Source organism: Neomonachus schauinslandi, chromosome 1 (assembly GCF_002201575.2).
Source record: "Neomonachus schauinslandi chromosome 1, ASM220157v2, whole genome shotgun sequence".
Lineage (NCBI taxonomy): Eukaryota > Metazoa > Chordata > Mammalia > Carnivora > Phocidae > Neomonachus > Neomonachus schauinslandi.
In genome coordinates, this window is record NC_058403.1 from 146,459,975 (window position 1) to 146,471,640 (window position 11,666).

Consider the following 11,666-nt stretch of genomic DNA (forward strand, 5'->3'; position numbering starts at 1 on the left):
GGGGGGAGGGTGCCTGGTTGGCTCAGTTGGTAGAGCACATGACTCTTGATCTCAGGGTGGTACGTTCTGGCTCCCTGGTGAGTGTAGAGATTACATAAAAATAAAATCTTGTAAAAAAAAAAAGAAGATAAAATGGGAGAAAATAGATGCCATTCATATACAAATAGCTAAGACTAGCCCTAACAAAAATGTGCAAGACCAAGATGAACACACAGAAACAAAGGAGAAACAGTGTTTCTGAGTGGGAAGAATCAAATTTGTAAACAATTATATCCAATTGTGCCTCGGAATTCAATAAAACCCACGCTCCCACCAAAAGAGTCAATGACATCTGTGCAGAAAGAAGATCATTTAAAGTCATCTGAGGGGAACCTGGCTGGCTCAGTCCATAGAACATGGGACTCTTGATCTCAGGATTATGAGTTCAAGCCCCACATTGGATGTGGAGCCTGCTTTTAAAAATAATAATAATAGGGACTCCTGGGTAGCTCAGTCAGTTAAGCATCTGCCTTCAGCTCAGGTCATGATCCCAGGGTCCTGGGATCAAGTTCCGCATTGGGCTCCCTGCTCATCAGGGAGCCTGCTTCTCCCCCTCTGCTTGACGCTCCCCCTGCTTATGCTCTCTCTCTCTGACAAATAAATAGAATCTTAAAAATAAATAAACAAATAAGTAATAACAGCAACAACAACAGTGTCACCCGAAAAGTAAGTGTGGAGGACTACCCAAAATGTTTTGAAGAAAAGAAGTTTTGAAAGAAAAGATGAGCAGGAATTAACCCCTACACTGAAAGGCCAATACTTCAGGGGTGCCTGGGTGGCTCAAGTTGGTTAAGTGTCTGCCTTCGGCTCAGGTCATGATCCCAGGGTCCTGGGATTGAGCCCCGCGTCAGGCTCCCTGCTCAGTGGTGAGTCTGCTTCTCCCTCTCCCTCTGTGATCTCTCTCGCTCCCACTCTCAAATAAATAAAAATCTTTTAAAAAAAGAATAAAATTAAATTAAATTAATGGAGAAAATTTGAGATACTTTAGGATTCTGGTCTTGGGTGTTTGTATTTAATTCTGAGGCCTTGATTTAAATCTTTCATTGTATTGTGATTTCCTTTTAGGTGTATTGAACTAAGTGAAACTTGTCAAATACATCTTCCTTTTAAAAACTAAAAGAAAAAAAAATAGGATATAAGAAAATGAGAAGGGACACCTGGGTGGCTTAGTCAGTTAAGCATCTGCCTTCGGCTCAGGTCACGATCCTAGGGTCCTGGGATCAAGTCCCGCATCAGGCTCCTGCTCAGTGGAGAGTCTGCTTCTCCCTCTGCTTGCCGCTTCCCCTGCTTGTGTGCACTCACATGCTCTCTCTCACTCTCTCTCTGACAAAATCTTTTTTTAAAAAATGATAAAACAAGCCACCACAGGGAAAAAAATAGTTGAAAAGACCTATTTGATAAAGGACTTCACCAAAATACACAAAGAACTCTTTTTTTTTTTTTTTTTTTTAAAGATTTTATTTATTTGACAGAGAGAGACACAGCGAGAGAGGGAACACAAGCAGGGGAAGTGGGAGAGGGAGAAGCAGGCTCCCCGCAGAGCAGGGAGCCCGATGCGGGGCTCGATCCCAGGACCCTGGGGTCATGGCCTGAGCCGAAGGCAGTCGCTCAACCGACTGAGCCACCCAGGCGCCCAATACACAAAGAACTCTTAAATCTCAAAGGTAACAAACAACCCCATTAAAACGTGCAAAAGATGAGAAGAGATACCTCGCAAAGAAGATATAGAGATGGCACACAGGTATATGAAAAGACGCTCTACATCATATGTCAACAGGAAAACATACATTAAAACACTGAGATACCACTAGAATGGCCAAACCTAGAACACCAAAAACACCAAATGTTAGTGAGGATGTGGAGCAACAGGAAACCTCATTTATTGCGGACAGGAATGCAAAATGGCGCAGCCACTCTGGAAGGCAGTTTGGTAGTTTCTTACAAAACTAAACATACTCTTACCATATGATCCAGCAATCATGCTCCTTGGGATCTTCCCAAATGAGTTGAAAACTTATATCCATATAAAAACCAGCACACAGATGTTTATAATAGCTTTATTCATAATTGCCAAAACTTGGAAGCAAGCAAGATGTCCTTCAATAGAGCTGAATGGATAAACGGTGGTACATCCAGACTATGGAATGTTATTCAGTGCTAAAAAGAATTATGCTATAAAGCTATGAGAAGTCATAGAGGAAACTTAAATGCATATAACCAAGTGAAAGAAACCAATCTGAAAAAGCTACATACTGTACAATTCCAACTACATAACAAAACTTTGAAGACAGCAAAAAAAAAAATGTTGCCAAGGAGCTAGGGATGAATAGGTACAGCACAGAGGATTTTTAGGAGCGTGAAAATACTCTGTATGATACTATAATAATACTCTGTATGATTCTATAATGATGGATACATCTCATTATGTATTTGTAACCCACAGAATGTTCAACACCAAGAATGAACCCTAATGTAAACTACGGACTTGGGGTGATTATGACGTGTCAGTGTAGGTTCATCAGTTGTAACAAAAGTACCACTCTGGTGGGGGATGCTGATTATGGGGAAGGCTAAGAATAATAGCCAGAGCAATCTTGAGCAGAAAAACAAAGCTGGAGGTATCACAATTCCAGATTTCAAGATACACTACTAAGTTGTAGTAATCAAAACAGTATGGTACTGGCACAAAATAGACACACAGATCAATGGAATAAAAAAGAGAGTCCAGAAATAAATCCACACTTATATGGTCAATTAATCTGTGGCAAAGGAGGCAAGAATACACAATGGGGAAAAGACAGTCTCTTCAATAAATGGTGCTGAGAAAACTGGACAGCTTCGTGCAAAAGACTGAAACTGAACCACTTTCCTACACCATATACAAAAATAAACCCAAAATGGATTAAAGACCTAAAAGTGAGACCTGAAACCATAAAAATCCTTAGAGAGAACACAGCAGTAATTTCTCTGACATCAGCCATAGCAACATTTTTCTAGATGTGTCCTCTAAGGCAAGGGAAACAAAAGCAAAAATAAACTACTGGGAGTATACCAAAGTAAAAAGCTTTTGCACAGCAAAGGAAACCATCAACAAAACAAAAAGACAACCTATTGAATGGGAGAAGATATTTACAAATAATATATCCAATAAAGAGTTAATATCCAAAAATATATAAAATTTATAAGGAACTTATACAACTCTACACCAAAAAAACAAACAAAAAAATCTGATTAAAAAATGGGCAGAGGACTTGAATAGATATTTCTCCAAAGACCTACAGATGGCCAACAGACACATGAGAAAAGATGCCCAACATCACTCATCATCAGGGAAATGCAAATCAAAACCACAATGAGGTATCACCTCACACCGGCCAGAATGGCTAAAATCAAAAAGACAGTAACAGGGCGCCTGGGTGGCTCAGATGGTTAAGCATCTGCCTTCGGCTCAGGTCATGACCCCAGGGTCCTGGGATCGAGTCCTGCATCAGGCTCCCTGCTAGGCGGGGAGCCTGCTTCTCCCTCTGCCTCTGCCTCTCTCTCTCTCTCTCTGTCTCTCTGACTCTCATGAATAAACAAATAAAACTGAAAAAAAAGAAAAAAAAGACAGTAACAAGTGTGGGTGAGGATGCGGAGAAAAGGGAACACATGCACGCTACTGGTGGGAAGGACACTGGTGCAGCTGCTGTGGAAAACAGTACGGAGGTTCCTCAAAAAGTTAAAAACAGAATACCATGTGATCCACTACCCAGCAGTGGAATTACACTAATGCAAAAAGATACATGTGTCCCTATGTGTAATGCAGCATTATTTAAATAGCCACGATATGGATTCAACCTAAGTGTCCATCATTACGCAAATGGATAAGGAAGATGTGATACACACACACACACACACACACACACACACACTGAAATATTCTGCAGCCATAAAAAGGATGAGATTGTGTCATTTGGTTTTTGTTTGGTTGTTTGGTTTTTTTTTTAAGATTTTATTTATTTATTTGAGAGAGAGTGAAAGAGAGCGAGCGAGCGAGCACGAGCGGGGGGAGGGGCACCAGTTCGCATTCCCACCAACAGTGCAAGAGCATTCCTCTTTCTCCTGATCCTCCCCAACACTTGTTGTTTCTTGTGGGTTTTTTTGTTGTTTTTTTTTTTTTTTAGATTTTTATTTCTTTATTTGACAGAGAGAGCAAGAGAGCACAGGCAGGGGGGAGCAGCAGAGGGAGAGGGAGAAGCAGACTCCTCGCTGAGCAGGGGCTCGATCGCAGGATCCTGAGATCATGACCTGAGCCGGAGGCAGACGCTTAACCGACTGAGCCACCCAGGCGCCCAGAGATTGTCATTTGCAACAACATGGATGTACCTAGAAGGTATTAATGCTAATGAAATAAGTCAGACTAAGAAAGACAACAGCATATAATTTCACTCATATGTGGAATCTAAAAAAGAAAAATGAATAAACAAAAAGCAGAATCAGATTGGTAAATACAGAGAACTGATGGTTACAGGGAGTGGGGGAGGATAGGCAAAATGGGTGAAGGGGAGAGGGAGACACAGGCTTCTAGTTATGGAATGAATAAATCATAGAAATAAAAGGTACTGCATAAGGAATATAGTGAATGACATTGTAACAGTGTTACAGGGTGAAAGATGGTAACCATGCTTGTGGTGAAAGTAGCATAATGTATAAACTTACCAAATCACTATGTTACACTCCAACTAATGTAACATTGTGTGTCAACTACACTCAAAAAAAAATTTTAGGGGTGCCTGGCTGGCTCAGTCCTTAGAGCATGTGATCTCAGGTTCATGAGTTTGAGCCCCATGTTGGGGGTAGAGTTTACTTAATAAATAAACAAAAATTAAAAAAATAAAAAGATAATAGGCTATGCATGTATGGAGGCAGGTTGTGTATGGAAACTCTCTGTGCTTTCTATTCCATTTTATTATGAACCCAAAACTTCTCTGAAAATAAAGCCTATTTTTTTAAAAAGGACAATATCTCTTATCTGGACTACAATATGCTTCTAACTGACTCACACTCTTCTACAACCAACTCACCACTGGGGCTGGAAAAATCTTTTTTTTTTTTTTTTTTTTTTTAAGTAATCTCTACATCCAACTTGGGGCCATGGGGCTTGAGCTCACGATGCTGAGATCAAGAGTCACATGCTCTACCAACTGAGCCACCCAAAGTCTGCTGGAAAATCTTTTTAATACATATAACCAATCATGTCACCTACCCTGCTTAATAATCCTTCAGCACCTTCCCACTGAACTCAGAATAGAAATCAGTCTTTACAGTGTCCTACAAGATATGTGCCTACTTCTCCCACCTCACAGTCAACTATTTTCTTTGACCTCTCCGTTTCTAGAGTACACCAGGTTTCTCCCAGACTATAGAGCCTTTGCATTTGCCATCCTTCTCTCTGGAAAGCTCTTCGTTAGCTCTCTCTTCAGTGCTTCCCAAAACTGTTTCTAGCTCATTCTTGGGATCTCAACCCCCATGTCACTACCTCCATGAGGGCTTCCCTGACCACTACCTTGAGAGGGAGCTTCTTCAAGGCTTCTCAGATTTGAAAAGGTATGGGCATAAGAATCACCTGAAGAGGGGCGCCTAGTGGCTCAGTCGGTTAGGCATCTGCCTTCTGGTTCAGGTCATGGTCCCAGGCTCCTGGGATTGAGCCCCACAGCAGGCTCCCTGCTCAGTGGGAGGGGGTCTGCTTCTCCTTCTGCCCCTCCCCCTGTTCATGCTCTCTCTCTCTCAAATAAATAATATCTTTTTAAAAAAGTCACCTGAAGAGCTTGTTACAACTGATTCCTGGCCCCACTCACAGTCCTCCCCAGTCTGATTCTGGGTCTAGGGCGGGGCCCAAGAATTTGCAATTCTAATGACCTTCCAGGGATATAGATGCTGCCCATGTGGGGACCACACTTTTGAGAAGCACTGCACTTTAGCAACATGTAATTAACTTACTAGTTTGTTTACAGACTATTCCACTTTGCTAGCAGGTACCTTCCATAAGAAAAGGAAACTTGTCTGCATTATCCAGTACTATGTACTTACAAAGTGCATAAGGAAAGAACAATGCTGGTCCCCCTGGGATACCTCTACAATTTGTGGAACAATTTCTTCAATACAGAATTTCTCTGATTTCAGTAGGCAACTTTTATTTGCAGAACACGATCTGGATTTTCCACACTGAGAGACAATTTCTTAGCTTGGGTGCCTCTTTTCCCACTTAAACCTACACATCCACACTCATCACTCTCATACACACAACTCTTATCTCCTCCACCACTATTTACAACCATAGCTATGGAGATAAACTTAAGGGGGCCATAGCTATGGAGATAAACTTAAGGGGGAAATTAGAGTGTGGCCAAGTCAGGCCTTTTTGGTCCTTTCCTAATTACCTGATAGCTAACTTAATTTTCAAAGACTGAAAGGAAGCTCAGCTCACCTGAGGCCAAGATGTTTGGAGCATGGCTGATGTCCCCTGGCTCCGTGCACTGTCTTCTTGATTTGGAAAAGCAAGAACCTTAGGAGCTAAGAGAAGAAGAGCGATGAGTGCTTTGCACCCTGTCCTACAACACCCACAGCCGCCTATAGCCTTCCCAGCCTCATTTCCAGCACTGGCAGGAGACTCTCTCAGCCCCCCCACCCCCTGTGGCTGATGGCCCCCAACAACCTCATGAACTGCTCTGCCTGGTCCTCGGGACAATTCTCATCCTCCTGCTCAGTCCAAGAGTGTTCCTGAGCCCATTCACAGGCAGTGGACGGAGGGATCTAAGACAAATCCTATCCCTAGTGTTGGGTCTGAACAAACCTAAAAGCGCACTTACAGGAACCATGACGTTGACCCAAAAACGGAGCCAATGGAAAGGAGGGACAGAGATGGCAAGATGCGGATTAACAGTTACTCAGTGTTCCAGTGGGTGATGCTGACCGGAGACCCGACCGGGGAATCAGAGACCCTAAACAGAAACGTCAGTAGTGGGCGCGGGAGGCTGTTGGGCCAAGCTCTTTAGGACAGAAAAGAGGATCACGCCTCGGTGGGCAGGGGGCTGGGCCACGGCTCTAGAAGGCCGCGCAGCCACCTCGGGCGGTGAGCCGACACTGGGCCCGAGTTCAGGGGTCGGGGGCGCTGACGAGCCGCCAGGGAAAACGAGGAAGCCGACGCCGGGCGGACCTTGCACGTAGAACTCGCTGGAACCCACGCTCTCCCTCTCCGAACACCAGAAAGCTGGTAGAGGCAAGCCGATGCGGAAGCGAGCGCGAGCGCGAGCGCCAGCGCCCAACGCCCCTCTAGGCCGCGCGGAGGCAGCCCGTCTCTGTGGTCCCCGCGGCCCGGCCCACGTGGCCCGGCCGGCCGCGCGGAAGAGGCGGGGTTGCGGGCGGGCTGCTGCCGGCCTGCTCATTGGCGGGTGCCTCCCCCGCTGTCGCCGCTGCAGCCTCTAGGGGCAGGCACCCTGCGGCTCTGGTGCCCCGTCTAGACCCAGGTGGGCCCGGGTTAACGGAAAGCCCGTCAGCGGTCGGCCGCCTTTATTCCGAGCGTCACCCGGCCTGCGCTGCTGTGGGGAGAATGGCTCCCGGTGTTTCACCTCTCAGAGACCCAAGCCAAGGACACTGCTTGGGTCCCCCAAGCTGGGCCGCCCTTGGGAATATCCACCCGTGTAAAGCCCTCTCCCTTCCTAGGACCTGCACGTGTGGGTCCTTTTAGGACAGACTCATTTAGCTACCAACATAATGGTGACTAAATTTGCCAGGCATCCTGTATATACAGGACATGTCCTATGTTAGATGATTTTGTTCTGTATTGACATGTCCTCTGTTTAGCTTTTCCCAATAAATTTACCAAAAAAATCTGTAGTTTAGAGCTATTTTTCCACCCGGTAACTGGAACTTAAATAATTTCACTGCCAACACTGGCTAAAAAAATCATACCTTCCATAAATAAAGATCTGGATAATCCCTTAACAGTCTCTCCTGCAGGTTTGGCTGTGTGAAGTTAAAACAGAATTAACAGATTAAAGTTATCTGTTTTTCATTTTCAAGTAATTGCCGTTAATTTGCACAACTTTGGGTCAGTACACATGTTCTGCAAATCAGCCAATAGAGTGACAGTCTCACTTAGGTGGTCCCAATTTGCTTCTGAAAGTTAGCAAATCAATGGCAGCCCAAACCTCTGAACATGAACCAATTAGTGGCAAACACCCCTGAAAATTAGCCAATCAGTGATAAACACTCGGAAAGTCAGCCAATCAGTGCCCTCAATATAGCGACCAAGACTTTGGAAATCACTGGGTCGCCATGTTCCAGTGACCACGGCCTGCTAGTGTGGCTGCCAACGTGAACGGATTTTAACTTCTATTGAACACATGTTCAGATACACGCCTCCTACTCACCAAGCACTTCAGTGCTATGGAGGGGAATTGGCCTCCCACTGCTATAAGATAGAACGATCCTTGCTATCTGGATATGGCTCTATCACAAGTTTCTACTCCTTTTGTTACCAAAACCATTTGGCTGCCTGTTACCTGAAAGATCACTCAAGAGACGAGTTTTGTTTGGAAAGGAATCTGAGCTTAATCAGGAGGCCAGCAACCGAGGGAGAAGTTGGACTCTTGTCCAAAAGCCCACTCCGAGGTTTCTGCTTGGCCCAGGGGGCTTAAAGGAGTTTAGGATAGTTAATCGGCAAAGACTGGGCAGTGGCCTGTAGCATTTCTTGATCACTTGCAGATTTGAGGCCAGCTAGAAACATTTTCAGTGCTGGGGTTGTGCATGGGGGTCCTGTTCTTGTGTCGTGATGTGCCGGAGTACTCCCTTCTTTCTGGAAAGCAGGGCAATGTCTGTAGATACACAAAGGGAGGTTAGTAAAATCATTTGTGTAACCTAAAAAAAATAATATTTTGGTTAAAAAAAAATTGCTGGACTGATCAGAAATCCGAGGTGGCTTCAAACAGACTTGCTGGCCTTTGGGACCTGGGAAGGTTCTGATTCTTCTCAAGGCCAATGGTCTGCAAATCTCAAAGTAAAATAGTTCTGTTATAGACTGAGGCCTTAGGTCAGCAAGTAAAGAGTGTTAACCCTTAAGACCGGCTGGAGTGCTGTTACACTTCCACAGGAATTAGACTATTACTAACAAACTACAGCTTAAAGTCCTGTCATGGAGAGTACAATAGGTATCTCCTGCTGCATAATCATCCCAAAACTTTGTGGCTGAAAACAATATACATTTATTATTGCTTAAAGTTTCTGTAGACCAGGAATTCAGGAGTGGTTTGGCTGGAAGATAGCAGCTTGGGATCTCTCATGAAGTTCCATGCAGGTGTCACCTGGGGCTGCACTCATCCGAAAGCCTTGACTGAGCCTACAGCATCTGCAGCCAAGATAACTCAAGTACATGACTGGCAAGTTGGTACTGGTTATTGGTGTGAAACTTCAGTGCCTTCCCACACCGGTTTCTGCACACAGCTGAGTGTCCTCACGTGGCTACAGGATTCTACCTAAGGTAAGCAATCCAAAAGGCCAAGGCCAGGGGCACCTGGCTGCCTCAGTTGGTGGAGCATGTGACTCTTGATCTCAGGGTCATCAGTTCAAGCCCCACACTGGGTGTACAGTTTACTTAAAAAATTAAAATCTTATTAAAAATAAAAATTAAAAAAGGCCAAGGCCAACTAGTGTTATGACCCAGCTTCGGAAGTCATGCACCATCATCACCTCAATATACTACCAACACAGGCCAGTCATAATACAGTATTAGATGAGATACACAAGGGCATGAATGCAAGGATTAGAATCACTGCGGACCATATGGAGGCTGCCTAGTGCTGAGATTTTGCCTATCACAGAAACTATATATTTTATAAAATTTCCAGTATTTTTATTGTAAAGCTTCTGTACAATTGTTTTATTTATTTTTTTAAGATTTTTTTTTATTTATTTATTTGAGAGAGAGAGAGAGAGCGAGAGCAGGAACACAAGCAGGGGGAATGGGAGAGGGAGAAGCAGGCTTCCCGCCGAGCAGGGAGCCCAATGTGGGACTCGATCCCAGGGTCCTGGGCTGGAGCCTCGTTTTGGACTCCCTGCTCAGCGGAGAGCCTGCTTCTCCCTCTCCCTCTGCTGCTTCCCCTGCTTGTGCTCTCACTCTCTCTCAAATAAAATCTTTAAAAAAAAAAAAAAGTATTAGCCAATTATCACAATCAGGTCTAACTTAAAGGGGTACAATATTGGACACGGAATTCCTCTATCTGGTATTACAGTGCAGGGAGAATATGAGAGTTTTGGGTAGACCCAAATAAAAATCCCCAAGTTGTGAAAATGAGAATTGGAATCATGGGCAGTCAGAGGAGAAAACTGGGAGCATGCAACAAGAGTCCCATTCTTTCCCAGAGCAGCCTCACCAGAAGGACAGAGTACAGGCAGTGCTGACCTACAGGCAGCTAGAAAGCAAGGTGAACCAGGAAATGGGACACTTGAGCTGCTTTTACAGCTGTCAGTGAGCCTGCTCATGTATCAGCAAAATTGAAGGTCTGGAACTGGATGTCCCTCACCTGGCCAATGCCACAAGGACTGGCTCTCCCTAACACACTATCCCCAGCCACTAGCCAGTGTAATAAGGCAAGAAAAAAAATCCAGAATTGGAAAGAAGTAAAATGGTTATGAACATGATTCTCAATGTTAGAAAAATGTTATTAAAATAAGTGAGTTGTGCAAGATTGCAGGATACAAGGTCAAAATACAAAAATCAATTGCATTTCTATATACCATCAATGAACATTTAGAAATTTGCTATTACAATGGCATCAAAACATGATATATTTAGACAAATCTGAGAAAAGGTGTGGAAGACTTATACAGTAAAAATTACAAAACACTGCTGAAATAAAGATCCAAATGAGAGATTTACCATGTTTTTGAGTTAAAAGACTATACAGTTAAGAAAGATGTGAATTCTCCCCCAAATTGATCTAGAGTCCATACAATCTCAATCAAAATTTGAGGGTATGTTTTGTAAAAATTTGCAAACTGATTCTAAAATTCCTGTGAAATGCAAAGGAACTAGAATGGCCACAACTTTGGCAAAACACAAAATAGGAAAACTAACACTGTGTGACTTCAACACTTAGAAAAAGTACAGTAATTGGGGCACCTGGGTGGCTCAGTTGTTAAGCGTCTGCCTTTGGCTCAGGTCATGATCCCAGGGTCCTGGAACTGAGCCCCACACCAGGCTTCCCATTCAGCAGGGAGTCTGTTTATCCCTCTCCCTCTGTCCCTCTCCCCCAACCCCACCTGTGCTCACTCTCTCTCAAATAAAATCTTAAAAAAAAAAAAATTAAGAGAACGAAAAGGCAAGCCACATGCTGGGAGAAAATGTTTAGAAATCACGTATCTGGAAAAGGACTTGTATCCACAATATATAAAGAACCCCCCACCCCCCAAAAGACCTCCCAAATATCAATAAAAAGAAAACAACCCAATAAAAACATAGGCAAAAGATATGGACACTTAACCTAAGACATATGGAAGGCAAATAAGCACATGAAAGTATGTTCAACATCATTAGTCACTAGGGAAATGCAAAGTAAAATCACAATGAGACAGCATTATACTTTAGAAGA

General features: G+C 43.8%; 1 protein-coding gene across 1 annotated transcript in view; it reads right to left on the minus strand.

Moving 5' to 3' along the window:
* ZNF621 (zinc finger protein 621) overlaps positions 1-6,891 on the minus strand; it is a 14,048-nt gene extending 7,157 nt beyond the window's left edge. The window contains exons 1-2 of the mRNA XM_044915895.1: positions 6,888-6,891; positions 6,506-6,591 (exon numbers count right to left, since the gene is read on the minus strand). Of these exons, the coding sequence (XP_044771830.1) occupies positions 6,506-6,529 (24 nt within the window). The 5' untranslated portion in view covers positions 6,530-6,591; positions 6,888-6,891. The remainder of the gene's footprint in view (positions 1-6,505; positions 6,592-6,887) is intronic.
* Between the last annotated feature and the right edge of the window lie 4,775 nt (positions 6,892-11,666).